Source organism: Carassius carassius, chromosome 31 (genome assembly GCF_963082965.1).
Source record: "Carassius carassius chromosome 31, fCarCar2.1, whole genome shotgun sequence".
Lineage (NCBI taxonomy): Eukaryota > Metazoa > Chordata > Actinopteri > Cypriniformes > Cyprinidae > Carassius > Carassius carassius.
The window spans coordinates 14,122,455-14,148,152 of record NC_081785.1 but is presented as its reverse complement, the minus strand read 5'-3'; the positions used below and the strand labels follow the sequence as shown (position 1 = coordinate 14,148,152).

General features: G+C 38.6%; 1 protein-coding gene across 1 annotated transcript in view; it reads left to right on the top strand.

Annotated features, from left to right (window-relative positions):
• LOC132111610 (usherin-like) overlaps positions 1–25,698 on the top strand; it is a 234,161-nt gene that overhangs the window by 42,816 nt on the left and 165,647 nt on the right. Inside the window, exons 14-21 of the mRNA XM_059519061.1 lie at positions 818–1,001; positions 2,963–3,126; positions 5,192–5,350; positions 6,994–7,491; positions 8,925–9,203; positions 10,308–10,477; positions 11,920–12,064; positions 22,063–22,293. Of these exons, the coding sequence (XP_059375044.1) occupies positions 818–1,001; positions 2,963–3,126; positions 5,192–5,350; positions 6,994–7,491; positions 8,925–9,203; positions 10,308–10,477; positions 11,920–12,064; positions 22,063–22,293 (1,830 nt within the window). The remainder of the gene's footprint in view (positions 1–817; positions 1,002–2,962; positions 3,127–5,191; positions 5,351–6,993; positions 7,492–8,924; positions 9,204–10,307; positions 10,478–11,919; positions 12,065–22,062; positions 22,294–25,698) is intronic.

Here is a 25,698-nt window from a genome sequence, read left to right as displayed (position 1 = left end):
AACCCAATTCAAACAACTGAAAGAGCCAAAGAGTTTAGCAGTCTGGTGGACACATGAATTGGGTGGTGGTGACTGCAGCAACAGAGGTGGCCTGGGGTGAAGTCAAATTCCCGGCCTGATTTACTGTCCCAGTCCGCCACTGGCGATATGTCAGGATTATGGACTGTTCTGTGTCGTCTTTACCTGTTTCTGTTTTTCCTTATTCGGTTATGTTCCTGTTCTCGTTTAGTTTGATTATTATTCCTGACACCTGTGTTTAGTAATTATCCCTTGTATTTAAGTTCCAGTTTGTTCAGTCCTCCTTTGTTGGTTCTACTTGTTGGATATTGTGTAATTCCCATTTTTCCAAGGATTAAAGACTGTTATGTACTCCTCATCTCCTTGCTTCTTGTTCCGTGCTCCTCCCAGCACAGATTGTGACATGTATATTTAAAGACAAAGTAATTTTGAAATTACATACAAAGATGTACAGTACTTAAGTCTTATTTAGGTTGGTCAAAAAAGCACTTTTAAGTTCAACTAATTGCATGTAATATATATTTAAACTAAAATACATTTTCTCTTAATTGCTAATAGCATGAAATTAAGTATCCGTAAACACTACATTCAGTTCACATTTAAATATATTATTTTAAAGTATGTTATTTCCATAATAATCCTTTTTAAAGGTATGCTAAAATACTTATTTTTCTTAAGGGATTGATTTATTTTATTTTACTTTATTTATTTATTTATTGTGGTAATAGCAAAAGAGGAAGCTAACAATAAAATGCATAATGAGTCTGTTTGTGTTTCCTCGCATCATGTGTCATTGCAGGTTTCTTCCTGTCTGAGGCGGGGCTCAGCGAGTGTGAAGTGTGTGAATGTCACTCGTTTGGAGCAGTGGGGCAGGTGTGTGCTGCCAACTCAGGGCAGTGTGTGTGTGCTCACCCATCACTGACCGGTCGCAGATGCGATCAGTGCCAGGATCTCTTCTTTGGCTTTAATCCAAGTGTTGGCAGGTCAGTGCTATAGTCTAACACCTTTATCTCTCACATGTTCAAGAAAGACTTTTTTATTTATTACCATTCAGCAAGATATATCATCAAGTAAAAAAGAACAGTGTAAATCACAGTCGAAAATTACTCCAGACCTCCCTCCCATCACCGAGACTGAACACTAGTGAATAAAGCCCAATTAAAAAATCATGCTCATCACTTTTCATAGTGATTTGAGCCAGTTAGCTGCTTACTGGCCCACGGGTTCAAACAGAGCCAGCAAAGGTCAAATTAGCCATTAAAGTCTCCCGCCTCTAAACAAGGCTGCATTTTAATACTCTCTGCATAGTTGATTTGTGGATACATCAATTAGGTTGTAAATACATCATATGTTAGCTGTCTTAATGATATACTCCAAAGCAGCTCCCCAGCTTGAACATATGGCCTAAGTTGGGGATGGAAAACTTGGCATTCTCAGGAGTCAGTGGATGGGATAATTATTTTTCTTTTCTTCTTTCCCCCCTTTCCTACACACGGCAGATTTTCTTTTGATGATTTTTATATTTAAGTCTTGGTTTGAAGTCTCATTGAATGACCTTCCTGAAGGCATGCAGGAAATATTTAACTACTCCAGCCACGCTGGGTGAATAAAATAAACATTGGGGGATGTCGTCAACGTTTCCCATATCAACCATTGTTTACCTTTTAAGCATTTCCCCCCTCAAAAAAAATGATATTGAGATACATAGTAGGCAGGGAGAACATTAATTGTTGGCTGCTGAGATGCAAATAGCATGAGCGTGTGTTTTCAATGCATCAACAACAGTGCTACTGGACATCACAAATTGTTAATCCATATGATTCATGACAGATCACTGCATACACAAACCATTCAGCTGCACTCGTTCACCCAGTAAGGATGAAAAATGAACTATTTAAACTAATTAGAGGGGAAGCTTGAACTGCATCAGGAGATCCTACACAATAAAGATTTCTTTATCTAAATATTATAAACTCATTTGTCTGCCCCGGAATCAATAAGACGATGCATCTTATTTTGTTTTCTTATATTGGGTCATTCACTGCATACCACCTAATAGTTAAAAACCCACAATATGGTTAGGGAAGATTAGCCATCATAGCAAATGACAGGCATAGGCTACATGGAAAGTGGTGCTTGGCTAATCATTTAACATTGGGTGGAGAAAGCAAGTTTTATTTTACAGAAGTATAGGTCATTTTTTTCTGTTGCTAGTCACTTTTTTATTTCATTGTCGGCAAACTTTCCAACTCTATTTGCAACACCTGTTCTAGACAAACATTGAGGCGCAATCTGGAGTCATTTACTTTGATAGCTGGAAGCTATAGGAATATTTCAAATATGGAGAATGTAAACATGTGGAACTTAGCAATATTGTTACTGATCACAGAATTTGATAACACAGTTGGCTTCATTTTTGCATGACGAAGAGAAAAAAAGTTCTGTGTCCTTCTGAGGAGTCAAGGTCGAACCACATTGGGAAATGGATGGCTTAGCCCAAAACGCCCCTCTAGTTGACAGAACAAATTTTCAGCTCATTAAGAGTCTATGGCTTTTATCAGCTGCTTTCGAGGGTGTCAGGTGCTCGGCCCCCACATCACCCACTGCTGGCCCCTCAGGGCCTTTTCCTCCTCCATCCCTTACACCCCTCCCAAATGTGTTACTGAAAGGTTTATCTGTAAATGCCTCCATTTAGTCAAAGAGCCCCACCATCCTTCACAGTAACACACGCACTAACACGTACACATTCACTATTTGCCACTCCTCGCATCTTAGCCAGTCAGAAAGGTTCACAGCTTTTTATAAAAAGAAAACTGGACTTGTTACTTTTGGTTAATTACCTACTTTCATGTCCTCTACAGACGTGGACAATGTCACAAGAAGTGATACTGTTTTTATCTTATGAAAATGGTATTTGTGTCTCTTGTGATCTGCATGTGTCTAGGTGTGAGCCTTGTGGATGTGATCCTGTCGGGGGATTCAATGGCACATGCCACCCAGAGACGGGGCAGTGTTTGTGCAAGCTGTATGTGACTGGAGATAAATGTGACATCTGTGTGGAGGGAGCGAGTCACATGGATCCAAACAACTACCTGGGCTGCAGTAAAGGTCTGAATCAATATATATGTATGAATAGCAGCATTATTTTATATATTTTAATTAGCTTTTACTTTTATTACAACATTTTATATTTCATTTAAGTTTTGAGTTTAAGTATTATTTTTATTTTTTAACTATTGTAATTTTTTTTTATTCTTAATTTTTTTTTTGTACTTAGTAGTTGTAGTATTAGTTAACAATAAGCAAAAAATGAAATGATAAGCAATATATAAAAAATATATATGTTTGTGTGAGTGAGTGAGTGTGTGTGTGTGTGTATATGTATATATATATATATATATGTATATATATATATGTGTATATATATGTATATATATATATATATATGTATATATGTGTGTGTGTGTATATATATATATATATGTGTGTAAATATATGATTTACAACTCATTTCAATTGCTTTACTTTAGCATGTTGCAAAGCTAACAGCATAACACTGCGCTAAGCATAATGATACATTTAAATAACACTAAACTATTCTTTATTGATACTTTTTAATATTAAATAGCATATATATATATATATATATATATATATATATATATATATATATATATATTTACATATTATTGCCCTTTTGTTGGTTTTGATTGCTTCTGTTGTCCTCATTTATAATTTTTAATTCAATTCAATTCAAGTTTATTTGTATAGCGCTTTTTACAATACAAATCGTTACAAAGCAACTTAACAGAAAAGTATGTTTCTACAATATTTAGTAATAGCTTATAAGTGGTTACTGTCGGTTTGTGCACGTATGACAGGATTTGTAGAAAAATTTATACAAGTCGTAGTCAGCCAGATGATGAACATTATTAATATTATTAATAATTAATAATTATTATATGATGCAGTCACACTTGTAGCAATATTTGTTAGTTCTGTTGTTGATTCAGGGTCCTCTGAGGGTCAGCATCATATCTTCTCAGGTGTTCTGGATCCAGACTGGAGCTTGTGTAAATCCTAGTTACCCGTGGCAAAACATAGAAACAAATAGAGACATCATTAGCATAGCTGCTGTTCCAAACAAAGTAAATTAATTAGTTTAACCCAAGCTAAAGAATAAGAATGCACATTTGATCAGATACAACTATACTCACAATTTAAGATACATTATTCAAATGCTTGGTGAAAGAGATCTAGATTTAATTGAATTGAATTTATAATTGCTTTGGATAAAAGCATCTGCTAAATAACGAAATTTAAGTATAATGAAAATGTATTTATCCATGATCCCATGTCATTATTCCATGATATCAAAATTTGGGATAAATGGAAGACTATCAGCTTATAAAAAGACAAGCACTTTGATGTATCACAGCCTTCAGTTTCATTAGGAAATATTTTAACATAGAAAAGAAAAGTCAAATCATATAATTTTGAGGAGCTTTATTTGAATGCTTTATTTGGCTCGAAAACAGGAAAACGCCTCTTGTAGATCACATCACATCACATCACTTTATTGTAGTAACTTTAATTTAAATGCAGATTTTCCCAATATAGTCAAATTGCTTTGTAAGTTTAATGCAAGAGAGGCATACCTAAGGTCAGAACTCACCGCCGTCACTCAATTGCTGTGGTATTTACGCTGGACCGTGGAATTTATTACATCCTTTATTCAAAATACTTGCCCAGGAGCTGACACTCAAATTTAATCATGTTGCATCATTATGTTTTAGCTGAGCATTTCAATTTAATATAGATATATATATATATCTCATGATCTCATTCCATTACTGGGTTCAGTTATAAACATTTAGCTTGTTTACTGTAAGGTGACCTGTTTATGGGTTTGTATGCGTTTAGAACATACAGCACTTAACCCCACAGAGACTCTCAAAAGCCCTAATGTGCCCCTCCAGTTCAGTGTTTTTATTAAGTTAGCATGTTTTACATGTAACAAATGATTGTTGCTCTAGTTTATTCATATTACAGTTTCCTCGTTAGCTTGCAGCTTTGAATCTTTAACCTTGTGTCTTCCACCTCTTTAATTCTGTTTCGCAATGCAGATTTATCATCAATATGTATCGGCTTACACTCTCCCACTCCTGTTCAGATCCCCAACAGCAGCCTCCTCCTCTTGGCCAGGTTCTGAACTCCACGGCTATAGATTTGACCTGGAGAGCCCCTGACTCCCCCAACAGTAATGAACTGATGTACACACTGCTTCGAAACTCAGAGATCATCCACATCAGCCACAGCCAGCACCCATTTGGTTAGTGTTTATGGTGCATCCATAATATCTTTGTCTGAGTATATAAAATATGATTGGGTTCTGGAATTAAATGAAACTATGATGTCCTAAACAATGCGACATAATAATAGTGATAGAAGAAATTATATCATGGAAATGAGTCACGCAGACCCATATTACTGTGTAAATTTGACTTTTTTTATGAGAAGGAAAGATTAGTCCAAGCTGAAAAATGTCATGCGGTGCAATTCCCAAAAAACGGAATGATTTTTATTAATTATTAATGATATTTGCACATGCCCCCTCAGATTTGTGAGCCAAGTGGATTTGTGAATGAAACTTCCCAAAGATAAAAAATAGCGATCAATATTTTCTATATTTAAAATAACCACACTAGCGTGAGAACGTTCAGCAAGTCATATTATCTTCTGCTCAATTCTGATCTGCGTTCACTGGCTGGCGATGAGCCAGATACCGACGCGTTTTTACAGCACTGTGCATTATAACCAGTCACACACGATGCTGCAACAAAGTGCAGATGTGTATAGGAATCTGTAAGATATTAATTTCATAGTGTAAACAGCTTCAGTGATTTTAATGGGAGTTTTTGGGAGTGCTCTAACTAGACTGTCAAAATGTTCTTTGATAATGTAAATGTTCTTTGCTATCTTTCTGTACAATGAAAGTGTTATGATTAGTAGCCTAATTTAAATGTTTTTATTTACATTAACTGTAAAAGTTAAATTCACATTAAATATAAACTAAATTAAACACATAAAATATAAAATATAAAGTCGTATTAAATAGTTCTATATGTTATGGCATGACACTCATATCTGTTAATTAAGTAAACAGACAGGTTTTTATGCATAGTTAATAGATTACATTATTTGGTTACTTTGACAATCATAGATCAACATAATCTATAAAGGTGAGAATCAAGATGTTTCATGATAAATAAATAAAATAAAAATTAATTAATAAAACATAAGTGCTAATGTAGGCGTCACATGATGACCACCCCCCCCCCCAACTCGTGCCCCCTCAAAAATAATGAGTGCATGACGCCCCTGCAAAGAGTGCATTTCTAAGAACGTGGCACATGAGCATTAAAAGTTTTTATTTTATTATTGTTATTATTTTGTGAACATACACTACACATACAATGGTTGGGGTTTAAATTAAAATGAATACCTTAAAATTTATATAAAATTAATATTCAGCAAGAATGCATTAAATTCAAAAGTGAGAGTACAGACATTTAAAATAATTATGTTACAAAAAATTGTTTGTTTGAAGTATTCATCAAAGGATCCTGAAAAAAGTAGTTTCCACAAAATATTAAGCATCAGCTTTTTTCAACATTGATAATAAAAAAAATGTTTCATGAGCATCAACTCAGCATATTACAGTGAGAATGAATTGCATTTTTAAAACATTAAATAGAATTTTTTTTTTTTTAATTGTAATATTTTTACACAATATTAATGTTTTTACTGTATTTTTTTTTCTTCAAATAAATGCAACTTTAGTGAGAATAAAATCTTTTTTTAATCTTACAGACCTCCAAATTTTGAACATTATTGTTAATTAATTGACAATTAACATATTGTCATTAGCAGCACAATTTGTTTGATAACTTTGTTGTTCTCTTTCTTATACAGGAACTATGCATTACACAGATGCTGATTTGTCTCCTTACACGGCATATTCTTACCAGCTCATCACTAGCAATATCCGTGCTAACACCAGCAGTGCCACGGTCAGCTTACGCACCCTGTCTGGTGTACCTGAGCAAGAGGAACTCCAATTATCCCTTGTGGGTCGAGCCAAGCCCACCAGTGCCTCCTTTAACTGGACAGAGCCTTTGAACACCACTGGTCCAGTGGAGAGCTATACCTTGAGCTCGATACAGGATCTGACCGGAGAAGAGAGGATCCACTACACAGGACTTCAAACAGAGGCTACCGCTGAGGAGCTGCAACCTTTCACTGGATACAACTTCAGTCTGCAGGCTTGCACTAACGGAGGCTGCGCTCGCAGCGAGAATCTGATCATACTTACCGCTCAAATACCTCCTCAGCAGCAGCCTGCACCCGCAATCACAACCTTAGGGGCCTCTCAACTCCAAGTGGACTGGGAACCGCCAGTGTTACCTAATGGTATTGACACATTTTTTAATTTAACATATAAAAAAAATAAAAATAAATTGATAGCATTTTTTGCTATTTTAGATGATTTTTTATAGGGACACTTTGAAAAAAGATAATGAAATCTAACACAATATCTTTGGGCCACTCATGTAAGCTATGATAATATTCTAAATATTTTGGTATGTGCTGCTGTAATTACGACAAAACTGCTTGTTTTCAAACTTTTTTGAAACTGGAAATAGTCAATATGTTAAATTAACTGATAACATTTATTTTTGATTCCAGAAGTTTTAAGAACAGTTTGTACTTTAATAACACAATATTCTTGGAGGAGAAAATAAAAAAGAGATCAATATTCAATTTACACATAATTTTATTTTTATTTATTTTTTTACATTTTAATTAAATAATTTTAAGTCATCCTGCGACTCTCTTGTTTGATGAGGCCCCCAGTGGGCCCTGATCTCATGGTTGAAAACCACCAGAATATCCAAACCGTTTAAAATATTCATAGGGTATATGTTCTTGTTGTGATAGCTACCCCGGATTTATACATATTTTTATGGTAATTTTTTTCCATTTTGTATCAGTTTTTGTCTTCCACCAGACCTAATATGCTGAAAGAACTTAAATAAATTAAAATAATCTGCTTGTGACTTCCTAACTCCGCACTGATACTGTACAAGGATGTTAACTTGTTGAAAGTAACATTGTCTTTTTTATTTAAATATTCTGATCAGTCCCCAAATTTCACTCGCATTTTTTATTTGGAGGGAGTACTAATATTGTCAGACATAATTTTATTTAACAGTGATTCTTAAATGCATACGGCAGAGCTGAAATGCTTTTCCACTCTGCTGTAGCTTCCTTTTTAGCTGTCTCCAGCAGCATCATTACAATAATGAGAAATACTATTATAGAGATGCCATTTTGATCTCAGCCGGGATGAAAATTAATTCCTTCCGAACCTTAATCTACAACCAAGAGGCTTGATTAAGGCTCAGTTCACGCTTCATTTCGCAATATAAACTGATGGAGCTGCGCACCGCAAAGAAACATTTCACATTTAAAACAGTTGATTGCTGCATACAATTATGTATAGTGCCTCGCGCCATTGAAAGCGTCGCAAAGTAGCCCTCTGTATATCAATGACTTTTAATGCCAGTTATCATACTTTATGCCAAATTAGCTCATTAACATGGACCATTATAAAGTGCCCTTAGAGGATTCTCTCAATGAATTTCCTCTCCGTTTAATTGTGTCTATCTGATTCTCTCTGTCTGCCTCTCTTTTCTAAATAATTTCATGCAGCAGCTGTAATTGTGTATTGTCAATGGCCAGTCTTACATCTCAATCTGCTTCTGTATGAGGCTTAATAAGGAATTGCGGAAGAAGGTATTGGCATATGTATGTCTCATGCATCTCTTTCTTTCTCTCTCCAGGCATAATTATCAGGTATGAGCTTTTTATGCAGCTGCAGAATGAGTCACAGAGAAATGCCACCAGTTACGGTCCAGAGCAAAGGGTTTTCCTCAGTAGTGGATGGCAGAACCCGCGGCGGTCGTTGAGCTCGGCCAATGAGAATGCTCTAAACCCACCTGAGAACAGTACGGTTGTGTCCAATCTAGAATCCTTTTCCACCTACCGCTTCAGAGTGCTCACAGTTAACATGGCCGGCAGTACCCTGTCAGAGTGGGCCACGGGGCGAACTGCAGAAGGAGGTCAGTTGAACTAACTTAGTATTATCAAAGAAAACCATTTAAAGGTTTTTTTCCTTCTTTCTTTTTCAAGCTATGCTGATCGTAACGATAAATTTCTATAAAACTTTGTATTACATTTTAAAAATCACTTTGGTTTGGTTGGATCTTTTCATTTATGAAACAAATTATCTAGAACAACACTCAAAACAATTTGAAATAAACAAGTATTGCATTTCATAGGCCCCAAATGCAGCTCCATTCCACAGAGAAAATGCTGTATCTTCTGTCTTTATTTAGATGGGAGCCCTGGAGAATTGATTTTGAGGAGATGCTTATTAAGCAGACAAAGAATCGGTGGCTAGTGTTACAGCGTAGAATGACAGTTCCTGAAAAACGGAAACTGGGAATTAGCATAAACATGTGAGGGATTGTTTATGTGGGATAAATTTTCACCAGAAGTGCTTCACAGGAAGGAGCTTATCCAGGCTTTCTATTTCATTTAAAGAGAAGACAGCTGATGTTCCATTTAGTGTTTCTGTCAACTTCCTCTCTATGTTTTGACACTTGGAGGGAGATGTACTTTACTGTTTTTATTTCTCGCCATGTTTTTGTTTGATGAGATGCACTTGAGCTTGCGGATTTCACCTGTCAAAGGTTGTGTTAAGAGGACAACCCAACAGCTGTTTGAAAAAAGTCAGTGTAGAGCTGTGTAGAGCAGAATCAGTTTGTCAGTTTAGAAATAAAGAAATGAAAATGTATACATTTTGCTTTTGTCCTAAATGAAAAACAATTAAATTATATTTTATCAGTATTTTTCCAGTGTTTATTTGTTTGTTTGTAATTTTTTTTTCCATTTTATATAGTTGCTGGTTAGGGTAATATATAGGATATATATATATATATATATATATATATATATATAAACTATTATTATTTATTTGTTTATTAGTTCTTGTTAGGTTTAAAAAAACAACTAAAAACTAAATTAAGGAACCTAATTGCAATATTCTCAACATAAATTAAATTTTTATCTCAAATGCATTCATTTGCTGGATAACAAGACAAAAACTCTGAAATTCTGAAAAGGATTTGTTGTTTTGATGAATTATTTGTGCTGCTCCACAGTGCCCGAGTACATGCCCCCTCCTCACGTGTCTCCTGTGTCCTCGTCCTCACTCAGAGTGAGCTGGGAGATGCCACAGGACAAAGACGTCAGGGGCGAAGTGACTGAGTACAGAGTCAACCTTTACCAAGAACAAATGTCCAACACATATGCTCCACCTATAGTAACACAGGTATCCATTTCAGCACATTCAACTTTTTTTCTTGATAGAAAAGGGCCACTGCCAGAATCAATTCTGTGTTGGCGCACAGCTTTGAAGCATCTGTGGCTATATTGTCTTGTTCTTTGCTTCATGCACCACACAGAACACTTCCTATTGCTCCAGTTTTTCAACTTTTTCATTAATATGTTTCCACTGAAATGAAAAAGGGGTATTTTTTGTCCCCAGTAACCTTCATTTTTTTCCAGATTTATATTTCCATAACTTGTGCCTTGTGTCCCAGTATGCATGTGGCGTGGTCTGAACTGTCCAAAAAGGTCTCCTCTATTACTCATGTGAATCTTTGTTTTGTTTTTTTCTTCGTTCGGGTAGCAAACCTTTAAAGGTTAAAGTAGTGCCATCTCCCACAAGTTAGTTTGTATTTAAAGCTCTGTTTTCCATATCAGGATCGCCTTTCCTGTCTTTGTGGCAAATGTTTCAAGGATATTTTTTTTACATTACAGAACAATCCTCTTTTTAATTGGATTTCATTATCATCGATTTTAATTAGTTTGATAAGTGTATGTTAGCATTGGTGATGTTTTCAATCAGTAACCTGCAGATATGAACGTTTTTAATAAATATGTCAGGTCAGGAAGGTATTGAAAGCTCTGAAAGTGTGTTCTGTGCAGTGCATGTCTACATGTCTACTTAGCGGTTGTAAGAACTCCCATTGGTATGATCAGTTGCTGAATTCTTGCATGTACTAAGTAATATTCCGCTGTTTTCAAAAAATCTTTTCTAAATGCTACATTGGGTTATTCTGCCTTATTATACAGCTGAGCAATATGAGGAAATAATCAAACATGCTTTTCTAGATTCTTCCTCTCTTTACTATGGACAATTGGGAAAACCAATTTATTTAGCAAACTGATGTTTCAAACGGTGTGTTATAGTTTATTCTGATGATTAAATTTCAGTGAAAAGGTGCAAACAGTATATTCACCAATGCATGTACATCACCACTCAAAAGTATGTCCTTTTATTTTAAATAGATAGCTAAACTAAAAACAAATACATTTTAATGGAAAAATGCTATGAAAATGCTAAAGTCAGAACATGTAAAATTGTAAATTGATTTAACATCACATTTTATGTAAGTCATCACATTATATGTAAAATATAATCAAATGTATAGTTTTTTGGAAGTGAAACTACAGTATGAATTATAATAATTTATGGTGTAAAACAGTAAAAGGACATTACGTGAACTCTCTGAAGTATTTCAGTGAGCACCATGGTTGAAATGTTAACAAATAGACATTGGGTCTTAGTTTAAGTGCCTAAATACTGTTTCAGGTCATTTTTACAGTGTGTAATTTTGTGCTTGCAAGTGTTAGTGCTGTGTTTATCTATATCTATTTCTATATATTTGAAACTATTCTCAGTGTTGTATGCGTGTTTGTATGTTTAAGGTGCTGTACAGTGGATCAGCACAGGAGCAGAGTTACACAGTAGGAGGACTGAAGGCCTACGAGGAGTACAGTTTTACTGTAACTGTGTGCAACAGACAGGGCTGTGTGAGCAGTCCACCTGCATCAGGCCGGACTCTGCCTTCCGGTCAGTACCATTCCTATAATCTTCATCTCGTGTACCATACAAGTAGCCTTTGTTTTTATCACAGGTCTCTGTTCTGAATGTTTGCAGCGGATTTGCTTCTTTCTTATTTATGTTCAGATGTTGACTGTTTGATTTAAAATTATCTTTCAGCAATGCTACGTCCTCCCTGATACAAGATCCAAACCAAACTATATGAACTAATCTCAACTGTTCTACTTTAAAAAATTCACGTTTTATAATGGAGTACACACAGTATGCGTGTGTGAGCACTCAACATCCAATTATGCGTTGAGCCCTCTGATATATGTTGTCGTTGAAAGGAGAAAAATCTGAATAGGTTTTAATTCTTATGTTAATATTAATGAAGTGCCTTTACCGGAAAGTGTCTGTCATTGCTCATAGTCAGTTTGTTGAATAGGTCTCCCTCAGTGAAGGCCGGGACAGACCACCTTTAATTGTGTATGTAAACCCATCGGTGAACTGGAGCACATATGGTCTGCCCTGCTCTCAATTGAGAGAGGAAGTATTTTATCTTTAAGGAATACAAACTAAAGCTATTTTAGATTCACTCTCAGGTTATCGCTATTATTTTCTTACTTTAATATTGATGAATTTTGAACAGCCATCCAGTCAGAGGAAGGAAGGTTCATTCCTTGCCCAATTTCTGCAAGTGTTTCATCAAGAACACCATTTTATTTTTATCAGACTTTTCATATTTCTCTCTGTCTGTCTTTTTCTCTTTCTGACTCTCTTTTTTCTCACTCTTGCCGCCACCTTTTATATAGTGTCTATAGATTTTATTTTTTACCCATATATAAAATATAATTCAATTTTTTGCTTTGTTTTGAGGATCCAGATTTTACACAGTAACAAAAATGTACAAAATACATTGTTTAAAAAGCAGTTCTTAAAGGGTTAGTTCATCCAAAAATTAAAATTATAAGTCAGCAGTGTCGTACGTCAACTGTCACAGCAGTCACAATCACAACAGACCCGAAAGAGAAGACAATGCTGAAAAATGTATTTTCGATGCTTCAACAAATTCTAACTGACCCTTTGATGTCACATGGACTACTTTGAAGATGTTTTTATTACCTTTCTGGACATTGACAGTATACCGTACATACACTTTCAGTGGAGGGATAGAAAGCTCTCGGACTAAATCTAAAATATCTTAAACAGTGTTCCGAAGATGAACGGAGGTCTTACAGGTTTGGAACGACACAAAGGTGAGACATTAATGACATAATTTTCATTTTTGGATGAACTAACCCTTTAAGATCAAACGCTTATCAGTATTACAGTCAACTTCATATGTTTAGCAATTATTGGTGATATAAACTGAATTGACAATTTTGTAAATGCATAAATAGTGTGCATTTACAAGCATCCTGCAGCATAACACATAGATTAAACGTTAGGCCAGTGGTTTTCAACCTGTGGGCCACAGCCCCCTAGTGGGTCGCGATTGTATTGCAGGTCGGCCGCCAATTACTTTTAAAAGAAATAATAATATTGTTAATATATGTAAAAATGTCTAAGTCATAACATAAATTCATATATATAATTAACAAAAAATAAATATTCAACTGTAAATATGCTTTCACTATTTGAGCTCTCTGATTGGTTTAAGAATAAACCACCAATTTATGTTAGATATTTTTGCTGCATATGCTACAGAACAACAAATTCAAACATGCATAAATGGCTGTCAACATGTTCCCTCCTGACTGCTTGCTCTGCTGACTGTCTACCCGCTGCCGAGCTCTGCCAGGATCTGGTTTTCCCGTTTTGCTGTTCTGGTTTTCCCGAGTTATTTTCTGTTCATTGACAGTTCATTCTAGGGCTGTGTGATTAATCGAAATTGTCATAAAATCACGGTTTTACGTGAGCGTGCACGATTTCTAAATCACTTTGTATCAAGATTTTCCGCGGGCCTGACCTCCAGCAGTATGCTATCCGATCCAATCAGAATGCAGCGAGCCAAGCGCGAGAACAGAACTGACTGGGCATGTGCCTAATTCCAGGTTCAAACAATGTCTGTGATGCGCCTTTTTTCCGAGCCCATGTTAATGGATCAGAGCGTTCACAATGCACGCGGTAAAAGGCTAGAAATAAAAACGTGCGAAAATTAATATTTAGCCCAGGAGCATAGAGAGAGTTGTGAGTGCACAGGATGCAGTTTAAGTGAAAGGAGGCACGTTTTAAGTGATGCACTCTGAGCAAACACGTCTGGTTTTGTGACAGAGCAAAGGAAATCTGCGTGCAAACAGAGAGATCTGCTCTCGCGCATTATTTTAATGTGCTTTCACGTTACAATAATGCGCTCTCGCTGCTGACCGCATACACATACTGTATACGCACTGCAGATGGAGTGAACCTTTATATTGTATAACAAATCTATTTCAACACCCGAGGCACCACTACAATTAATGAGCTCTATGAACAATGCATGGCAAAAAAGAAAAAAAGTCCCTGGACACTGGATTTATTTATTTATGTTTGTTTGCCATAAGTCTAGAAGTTTTGTAACACCTTTACTATAGTAATTATTTTGACTTATGTCTGTTCTAGAGACGTTACAACTTTTTGATAAGGATCTAATTGGGTTTTCTTTTGGAAATATGTTTTAAATGCATCCTGAATGCATTTATGACTGTAAAGCATAACTGTGTGTTTCAAAATAGTATTTTTTTTTTGTCCATATCGCACAGCCGTAGTTCATTCAATAAATACAGTTAACAATCTAGCTTCTGAGTACTAAGTTATTAACCCAACAATAGTGGGGTCAGTTCATTTTTTTTGCAGTGGGCCGTGCAAACATATGTGTTTGGTTGTGTGGGCTGTGAGTTGAAAAAGGTTGGGAACCACTGCGTTATGCAAAATTTTGTATTAGGCAGTTAAAAACCCTTGTGTTCGTCTTACCCTGTATATGTATTCTCAGCTTAGCCTTTGCAGATTTGTCCTTTTCTTAATTGTACAGGAAGGCAATATACATCCTTACAATGCCCAGCCTCATTTCCCACTTCAGTTTTTTCCCTTTGCCTTTATTTTGCCTATACATCAGCTCACGTGACGACTTAATGAGTTAAACCAACCCCTCAGTCAGGATTCTTCACTCCGTTTCGTACTACTTCATTTGTGGCCCAAGCTGAGAAATTCATTGTGCGGCAGTAAAAACAATTTACTGTTAATTACAAGGAAAAAAATGTGCCGTAGCGCTCTCCCCAATTGCCATGAATCACTGCACACTCCCGGAGATTTATAAGGAATATGTAAGTAGGATGAATTAGCAGGGTTTAATAACAGAGGCACAAATCATGCAGTCTTTAGGGCCTTTAGGGCCTTTAATTGATACAGTGGAATGTGATGGGCATGAATCAGTCAGGCTTGCAGCGCCACTGTAACATATGGTCAGCTCAGTATGCTGCAGCCGATGGAGCTGCCGATGTCATTGGCTCTTCTACATGGTTGGAGAGTTTTAACGCTTTGCTTCCATTTATAGGGTTATTACTGAAGGGTTTTCGTCAGCATAGGGTATCAGTTGTTATACTTAAGGATATAAATATTTGCTTAGATTTTGTTGATGTTTGAATGGAATTGTGCTTCCGTTTCATTGTATGTGTGTGTTTTAATACAATTGTGCTGCTTTTTTTTAGTTTTTCATATGAAAGCTCATTTTACGACCACGTAAGATAAATTTGTAATTCATTACAATTCTGCTTCCACACAAGCTGCTCTTAAAGGTACAGGTTGCAGGACCTGCCACTAAAGGGCGCACTACCAAAACAATAACAATGGCGTGGTTTGATGATGCTAAGAAGGAGCGTGGAATGATGGGATTTGTTGTCTTCTAACACAATAATTGGGCAAACAAGAGTTCAACGATTTGCGTGAGTAGATTACATACAAAGTCATTGCAAAGATGAAATCAGACTATGGATCAGACGCTTCCTCGCGTGGGTCTAGAGACGCGATGCCCCGCGTTTGGCGTGTATGCCCCATAATACTAATCTTGTTGACCGTTATAATAGCATACGTTTTTTTGTAAAGATACGCATCAAAACAATTCACCTGTCGAGTAAAACACAAGCGAGATCTGCATCTCTTTCTAGTTGAAGTTTGTCGCGAAGCTCTCTCCATCTAGAAAATGCAACACCGATATTGATCCTCGCTCTTTCTCTCCTCTTGTCCCAAACTTTTCTTGGGTCGTTTGGATGGCCCGTACGCTTACGTTTACGGGAGCTGTCCTTGTCAACAGAACCAGTGGCAGACGGTAAACGGAAATTATGTTCCATAAATAAGTAACACAATACACCATAAAACGTGCAAGAAGAAGTAAATAAGGAACAGCTTGAAGCAAGCTAGTGGTTTGCTGGACGCTAGACACTACTTCCGCATTTGTCCAAGACACGGTTGTCATGTGGTTTCTACATCACTAAAGGCGGTAACAAAGGGTAACTAACAAAGGGTCATTGATAGGTGACTGCACTGCCCCATGTCACTGTTTAGAATGGGAATTTTCATGATTTACAAGTAGTTGAAAACATTAGAGATATTTTTAGTAATCAGCTGGACAAAATATATAACACTAGTCTAGTAGTTTTTGGATATTTTACTGCAAATATCTTACAATATATTGTACCTTTGATGCCCTTACACACCTCCTGTATGTCTGAACAAACAGCACGCTGACTAACACAACACAACCTGTTGTCTGGACCACTCAAGACTATGTCTCCCTCAAGCCTTGTTTTCACCCACTTCTCTGCCAGGATTTAATGTTGATGATTGCAATTTATTTGAGCCTTACCTCCGTTTTATGACTGTCTGTATACACAATGCACATCACTATTACATTAATGCACTATTAGACAGAATTACCATCTGTTCAAACTGAGAAGTCAGCATCTGCTTTCTCTGAGTGGAATGACATCAAATTGCTTTAAAATAGCACACCACTGAAATGAACGAGACACTTAAGTTATTTATACAGTGAGTATAGAAAAGCATCACCCCTTCTTAAAATAATCACATTTTGTTGCTTTGCAGCCTGAAATAAAGACGGACACAGTTTTTGTTTTATCCAGCTGTATTTACCCAGTGTAACTTATAGCATCCAGATCAAAGATGTAACAAAAAAAAGAGCTGGAAAAAGGATCACCCCTCTCCTAAAAATGACTTGTAAACTTAATCAGGTGTAGCTACTCACCTTCTCAATGGCACTTAAAGCCATTTGACTTTCAGCTGTGGTCAGTTTGATCAGCTCAGCATGAAAAGAGCTTTCTTAGAACATTTTAGTCCTTGGGGTGGCAAGGCACTGTCAAAAGATAATGTTGTGGTCAGGCACAAGTCAGGAGATGGATACAGAAATGTTAAAAGCACAGTGAAGTCTATTTAAAGAAGTGGGAGGTATTTGGTACAACACAGACCATTCCTGGATCAGAACGTCACTCCAAACTGGATGAAAGAACCAGGAGGAAACTGGTCAGAGAGGCGATCAAGAGGCCTACATTAACTCTGAAGCAGTTGCAGGAATTTATGACTGAGTGGTCATTGAAAAAGACCATCAAATTCTTGAGGAGAATCTGCTGCCCTCTGCCAGAAAGTTATCAATAGGATGAAGGTTTACCTTCCAACATGACAATGCCTCAAAGCACACAGCAAAACTGACCACACAATCGTTGGTAAAAAAAAGTTGAATGTCCTTGCATTGCCTAGTCAGAGCGCAGACTTGAAAACTGTAGTCCACAAACGGTCACCATCAAATCTAACCGAACTTGAACAGTTCTGCAGAGAAGAGTGAGCAAATATTGCAATGTCTAGATGTGCAAAGTTAATAGAGACATATCCCAACAGACTAAAGGCTGTAATTAAAGCAAAAGGTGGTTTGAGGAAATACTGACACAAGGGGGTGGTCCTTTTTCCAACTCAGTGAATTTTATTTATTTTATTTTTTTGACCGTGTTTAATTTCACATTCTTTAAGGCAATATTTAATTGTTTTTGATTTAGCTTTGCTATGCACTGCAATATCAGTTTTAATTAAACAGACTGGAAAGATCTCAGCAAACACAATATGTGATATTTTGCTCCTGTTAACCGTCAAGGTCTTGGTTCCATATAATCAATGAAAATAACATTAATCAACAAGGCAGTATGTGACACAGATCAGGACAGCAAGAGAGTAATTATTCAAAATCACTGTACGCAATCCATTTAATTGTTGGTTGGCAAGCTGCAGTGATTGCTTCAAATGCATAAAATCCACAATTTATAGAGCTGTCAAATTCATTTTAAGAGAATTTTCTTATTCTCTCTCTCACTCTCACTCTCACTCTCTCTCTCTCTCTATATATATATATATATACAGTACAGACCAAAAGTTTGGACACACCTTCTCATTCAAAGAGTTTTCTTTATATACATGACTATGAAAATTGTAGAGTCACACTGAAGGCATCAAGGGCTATTTGACCAAGAAGGAGAGTGATGGGGTGCTGCGCCAGATGACCTGGCCTCCACAGTCACCGGACCTGAACCCAATCGAGATGGTTTAGGGGTGAGCTGGACCGCAGACTGAAGGCAAAAGGGCCAACAAGTGCTAAGCATCTCTCGGGGAACTCCTTCAAGACTGTGGGAAGACCATTTCAGGTGACTACCTCTTGAAGCTCATCAAGAGAATGCCAAGAGTGTGCAAAGCAGTAATCAAAGCAAAAGGTGGCTACCTTGAAGAACCTAGAATATGACGTATTTTCAGTTGTTTCACACTTTTTTGTTATGTATATAATTCCATATATAATTCCACATGTGTTAATTCATAGTTTTGATGCCTTCAGTGTGAATCTACAATTTTCATAGTCATGAAAATAAAGAAAACTCTTTGAATGAGAAGATGTGTCCAAACTTTTGGTCTGTACTGTATATATAATGAATATTTGTTAAACATTTTTTAGCAGTCTAATGTAAAATAACAAACACACACACGTATATATACAACCCGAATTCCGGAAAAGTTGGGACGTTTTTTAAATTTTAATAAAATGAAAACTAAAGGAATTTCAAATCACATGAGCCAATATTTTATTCACAATAGAACATAGATAACGTAGCAAATGTTTAAACTGAGAAATTTTACACTTTTATCCACTTAATTAGCTCATTTAAAATGTAATGCCTGCTACAGGTCTCAAAAAAGTTGGCACGGGGGCAACAAATGGCTAAAAAAGCAAGCAGTTTTGAAAAGATTCAGCTGGGAGAACATCTAGTGATTAATTAAGTTAATTGATATCAGGTCTGTAACATGATTAGCTATAAAAGCTTTGTCTTAGAGAAGCAGAGTCTCTCAGAAGTAAAGATGGGCAGAGGCTCTCCAATCTGTGAAAGACTGCGTAAAAAAATTGTGGAAAACTTTTAAAACAATGTTCCTCAACGTCAAATTGCAAAGGCTTTGCAAATCTCATCATCTACAGTGCATAACATCATCAAAATATTCAGAGAAACTGGAGAAATCACTGTGCGTAAGGGATAAGGCCGGAGACCTTTATTGGATGCCCGTGGTCTTCGGGCTCTCAGACGACACTGCATCACTCATCGGCATGATTGTGTCAATGACATTACTAAATGGGCCCAGGAATACTTTCAGAAACCACTGTCGGTAAACACAATCCGCCGTGCCATCAGCAGATGCCAACTAAAGCTCTATCATGCAAAAAGGAAGCCATATGTGAACATGGTCCAGAAGCGCCGTCGTGTCCTGTGGGCCAAGGCTCATTTAAAATGGACTATTTCAAAGTGGAATAGTGTTTTATGGTCAGACGAGTCCAAATTTGACATTCTTGTTGGAAATCACGGACGCCGTGTCCTCCGGGCTAAAGAGGAGGGAGACCTTCCAGCATGTTATCAGCGTTCAGTTCAAAAGCCAGCATCTCTGATGGTATGGGGGTGCATAAGTGCATACGGTATGGGCAGCTTGCATGTTTTGGAAGGCTCTGTGAATGCTGAAAGGTATATAAAGGTTTTAGAGCAACATATGCTTCCCTCCAAACAACGTCTATTTCAGGGAAGGCCTTGTTTATTTCAGCAGGACAATGCAAAACCACATACTGCAGCTATAACAACAGCATGGCTTCGTCGTAGAAGAGTCCGGGTGCTAACCTGGCCTGCCTGCAGTCCAGATCTTTCACCTATAGAGAACATTTGGCGCATCATTAAACGAAAAATACGTCAAAGACGACCAAGAACTCTTCAGCAGCTGGAAATCTATATAAGGCAAGAATGGGACCAAATTCCAACAGCAAAACTCCAGCAACTCATAGCCTCAATGCCCAGACGTCTTCAAACTGTTTTGAAAAGAAAAGGAGATGCTACACCATGATAAACATGCCCTGTCCCAACTCTTTTGAGACCTGTAGCAGAAATCAAAATTGAAATGAGCTCATTTTGTGCATAAAATTGTAAACTTTCTCAGTTTAAACATTTGCTATGTTATCTATGTTCTATTGTGAATAAAATATTGGCTCATGTGATTTGAAAGTCTTTTAGTTTTCATTTTATTAAAATTTAAAAAACGTCCCAACTTTTCTGGAATCCGGGGTGTACACACACACACACACACACATATGTGTGTGTGTGTGTGTTTGTGTGTGTGTTTGTTATTTTACATTAGACTGCTAAAAAAATGTTCAACAAATATTCATAATTCCTCCAAAAGACTTCTCCTTTTTCTGTGTAAAAGGAACCATAATTCTCATTTGAGAGTACTCGCCCTCTCTGATGAGGACATAAGCCTGTAGCATTTTAAACAGGAAGCACCACTGCCATTATTGATCTTGTTGAAATGTGAACAGCTAATCAAGAGTTGATGGTAATGTTTTATGTATATTACATCCATAAAGACAAGCAGAGCAAGTGTACCCAGCCTGTACACTTCATTGACTCGAAATATGGTATGCATATATCCACCCCCCACCCCCCCCCCCCCCACCCCAACCTGAGAGGGTTAGACAATTATGCATAAATCAATAATTTTCCTGTTACAGAAATAAGTATTATAGTTCCACGGAAAATGTCAGGTTGTATAAATACAGAAAACACTCAAGCAAGGCTGTAATTGGTGCTAGACATGTCTGTCTTTGACTTAGTCAATAATATGATGAAGACAATATTAACCTTTTTGCTGAGCCTGTGAGCCATGTCAAAACATTAAATGCAATTATTTGAAAAATATTAATTTCTTAACCAAGCTACACTACTGTGTTGTTTTAAATTTGTTCAGGACTTTACTGGAAAAATATTAAAACTCAATAATGAAAACTCTGCTATCATTTACTTGCCCACATGTCATTCCAAACCTTTGTGGCCAAGTTACCTGAACTGGAACAACTGATTAATTAAAAAGATGCAATTAAAGGAACAATTTATTCACAAATTGCTGATTGTGTAAATGATGACAGAATTATCAACATTGTTGGGTGAACTGTCCCTTTAACAAGTTTCCACCACCTGGAGACTCTTCATGAATAATCACTTACTTTTAAGTACTTAAGGGCACATGAAGCCATGTCAGTCACACTTCATTTTTACAGCCTTATGTTTTAAGGCAAAAATGATAAATGTCCAGCGAGACTTCACACAAATCCTATTAAATCAGCGGGAGGGATTTGAAATGATATCAGAGTTTCAATTATATAGACTCAAGAGCTATTGATTGAGTATAATTTATGACTTGTGTGCCGTGATGAGCCTTGGAAGACAACACGTCCATTCCCTATGGAGTGTTTTTATTAGCACTGCTGGTGTGGACGTCCTGACAGGCAGAGTGGGCTAAATGCACAGAGGATGTGTCAGGCCCAAGTAATTTACCTCCTCTCAGCCTACATGAGAGCCCCATTAGATCATTACAGCAGCATGCATGCAACTGAGCGATGACTATAAATGCACATTTCTTTTTTTTAATTCTCATATCTCTATATACTTTCCTATTTTCTGTCATGATAGCTCCTGCAGGTCTGAGCACCCCTACATTAAGGTCGCTGAATATGACAGTGATGAAGGTTTCCTGGGATGCCCCTGCCGAGCTCAACGGGCCTCCACCTTTGTACCATGTGGAGCGGACGGATGTGTCTTTATCTGACACCCAGGGTCGGGTTATAAGGGGGAGACGCTTCACAGGGAATGGCTACTTCAGGTTTCCCAGCTCCACTTTGCCTGTCAACACTGACTTCACAGGTACGGGATCTCATTGTCTCTATGTGCCTCAAAATGCATGATTGATCATGGAATACAGATTAGTACCCATTTTATTTACATAATATGGTGTATTTTCAGGAGAATTCAGATATTCACTCAGAAAAAAATGATACAAAATCTACGTGGGAAGATTTTTGCCCACATTCAAACATTCAATTTCAAACTTGACATTTCACCAAACAAAGTTAAATGTGAAAATTCTAGTTGATGTGATTTTGAATTTATGAAAATTATTGTCAAATAATACATAAATTGTTGTTGAACTTAAACAATTATTATTGAATATGATCAGCTGACAGAAAATCATTCAATAAACGTTGATTGCTACACTAATAATGCAACATAAGACTTCCAGGGACAAATAGAGTACAATCACATGTATGTGTGCCCATTATAATGTGGAATTACCTTAATTGGCAGTTGTGTTTCAGGCTGGTGCTAATTAACAGTTATGTAGTTTAAAACAGAATGAGCAATTATTAACATTAAGACTAAATGTAAACTTGATCTTGAATCTTGACATTTGTATTGATTTGTACCCGGATGTCACGATCCACACGAGAACAGATGACGAGGTAGATCCAATAGCAGTAAGTTTATTAGGAGAAAACCGTTACATCGATATCCAGTCCAGGCAGGGGTCAAAACCAAAGTATCAATCGAACAAACAAGCACAAGACAACCGGACAAGAACAGAACTCAGAAGTGGCGTGATAAATACAAGGACTCCGTAACACATACTAAAACAGACAGGGTATATATACACAGAGAAATGACAATGCTAATGAGGAATTGACTGAGTGCAATGATTAGTGACCAGGGACAGCTGAGTGCAATGAAGAAACAAGAATCGTGGGGAATGTAGTTCAGAAAGTGACAGACACCGTGGGGAAGGAGGACATCTAGTGGTTACCCAGGGAACACAAACCAGACACTGTGACATAACCCCCTCTCTACGGAGTGGCTACCAGACGCTCCAAGACGTGACCGACAAAACAAGAGTCCAGGCGGGAGGTGGACTGGTGGAGGATAAGGGGGAGGCATGGAGGGCCAGGTCCATAGAAGGGAACAGGGACAGGAAGTGGGGAAAAAAAACAACAACAACAACAACACAACAAGGAGACCAGGAGGGAGGTGGACTGGTGGAGGCTCAGGGGGAGGGATGGAGGATCAGATTCATAGAGGGGAACAGAGAGAAAAGGGCAAACAACAAAACAAAACAACAACAAAACACAAATCCAGCAAGGATAGAAAGTTCAGTGGCCCAGGGCCGAACCGACAGGGCAGTAATCCAGGGTGGAGCAAGGTGGAACTGGAGCCATGCCCGTGCGATTGAAACAGAAGCCCACCAGGGCGGCGCAGAAGACCACCACAACCATGCGGTCGAGACAGAAGCCCACCAGGGCGGCGCAGAAGACCACCACAGCCGTGCTGTCGAGACAGGAGCCCACCAGGGCGGCACAGAAGACCACCACAGCCGTGCGGTCGAGACAGGAGCCCACCAGGGCGGCGCAGCAGACCACCATATCCGTGCGGTCGAGACAGAAGCCCACCAGGGCGGCACAGAAGACCACCACATCCGTGCGGTCGAAACAGAAGCCCACCAGGGCGGCACAGAAGACCACCACCTCCGTGCGGTTGAGACAGAAGCCCACAAGGATGGCGCAGAAGACCACCACAGCTGTGCGGTCGAGACAGAAGCCCACCAAGGCGCCGCAGAAGACCACCACAGTGGGATCGATGATACATGAGAGCAAGTCTGGATAGGCAAGTCTGAAACAGAGAACATGAACAAGTTAAGGGTGGCCTCCGTGGCCACGACAGGATCAGTCGAGCGCTCAGAGAGTTTGGCTGAGACGTGGAGAGGCTCTGGTAGTTCAGCAGAGACGTGGGGAGGCTTTGGTAGTTCAGCAGAGACGTGGAGAAGCTCTGGTAGTTCCGCAGAGTTTAGACTGGATTCAGGAAGATCAATGGTGACTTGACTCTGCTCATAAAGATCATTGGTGACCTGACTCTGCTCATGAGGATCATTGGTAACCTGACTCTGCTCATGAAGATCATTGGTGACCTGACTCTGCTCATGAAGATCAATGATGACTTGCATTTGTTCATGAAGATCAATGTTGACTTGCCTTTGCCCATGAAGTTAGTCGGTGACTTGACCTTGCCCATGAAGAACACTGGTGACTTGACTTTGCCCATGAAGATCATTGATGACTTGACTCTGTCCTTGAAGATCACCAGTGACTTGACTCCTGAGGTCTAACTGTGGTAGTGCTTAACTCATGAGTGTCAAAGGTGACTTGACCTGACTCTGGAGTGTCAACGGTGACTTGACCTGACTCTGGAGTGTCAACGGTGACTTGACCTGACTCTGGAGTGTCCACGGTGACTTGACCTGACTCTGGAGTGTCCACGGTGACTTGACTCGACTCTGGGGGGTCAACGAGAACCTGACTCGACTCTGGGGGGTCAACGGGAACCTGACTCGACTCTGGGGGGTCAACGGGAACCTGACTCGACTCTGGGGGGTCAACGGGAACCCGACTCGACTCTGGGGGGTCAACGGGAACCCGACTCGTCTGTGGAGGGTCAACGGGAACCCGACTCGTCTGTGGAGGGTCAACGGGAACCCGACTCGTCTGTGGAGGGTCAACGGGAACCCGACTCGTCTGTGGAGGGTCAACGGGAACCCGACTCGACTGTGGAGGGTCAACGGGAACCCGACTCAACTCTGAAGGGTCAACGGGAACCCGACTCGACTCTGAAGGGTCAACGGGAACCCGACTCGACTCTGGAGGGTCAACTGTGGCTGTCATCCCGTGTAGAGGCGATGGACAAGCGGCCATCTTGTGCCATGACTCCGGACCGGAGGGCATCCTGGGCAGTGGTGCTGGACCGGCGGCCATCTTGGGCAGTGGTGCTTGGCCGGCAGCCATCTTGGGCAGTGGCGCTGGGCCGGCGGCCCCCTTGTGCTGTGGCTGGGGAACGTATACGAAATCCCACACCGCTGGATCTTAGCATGACGGAGTCCTTCTATCACGATCCACACTAGAACAGATGACGAGGTAGAGCCAAGAGCAGTAAGTGTATTAGGAGAAAACCGTTATACCGATATCCAGTCCAGCCAGGGGTCAAAACCAAAGAATCAATCGAACATAAACAAGCACAAGACAACCGGGCAAGAACAGAACTCAGAAGTGGCGTGATAAATACAAGGACTCCGTAACACATACTAAAACAGACAGGGTATATATACACAGGGAAATGACAATGCTAATGAGGAATTGACTGAGTGCAATGATTAGTGACCAGGGACAGCTGAGTGCAATGAAGAAACAAGGATCGTGGGGAATGTAGTTCAGAAAGTGACAGACACCGTGG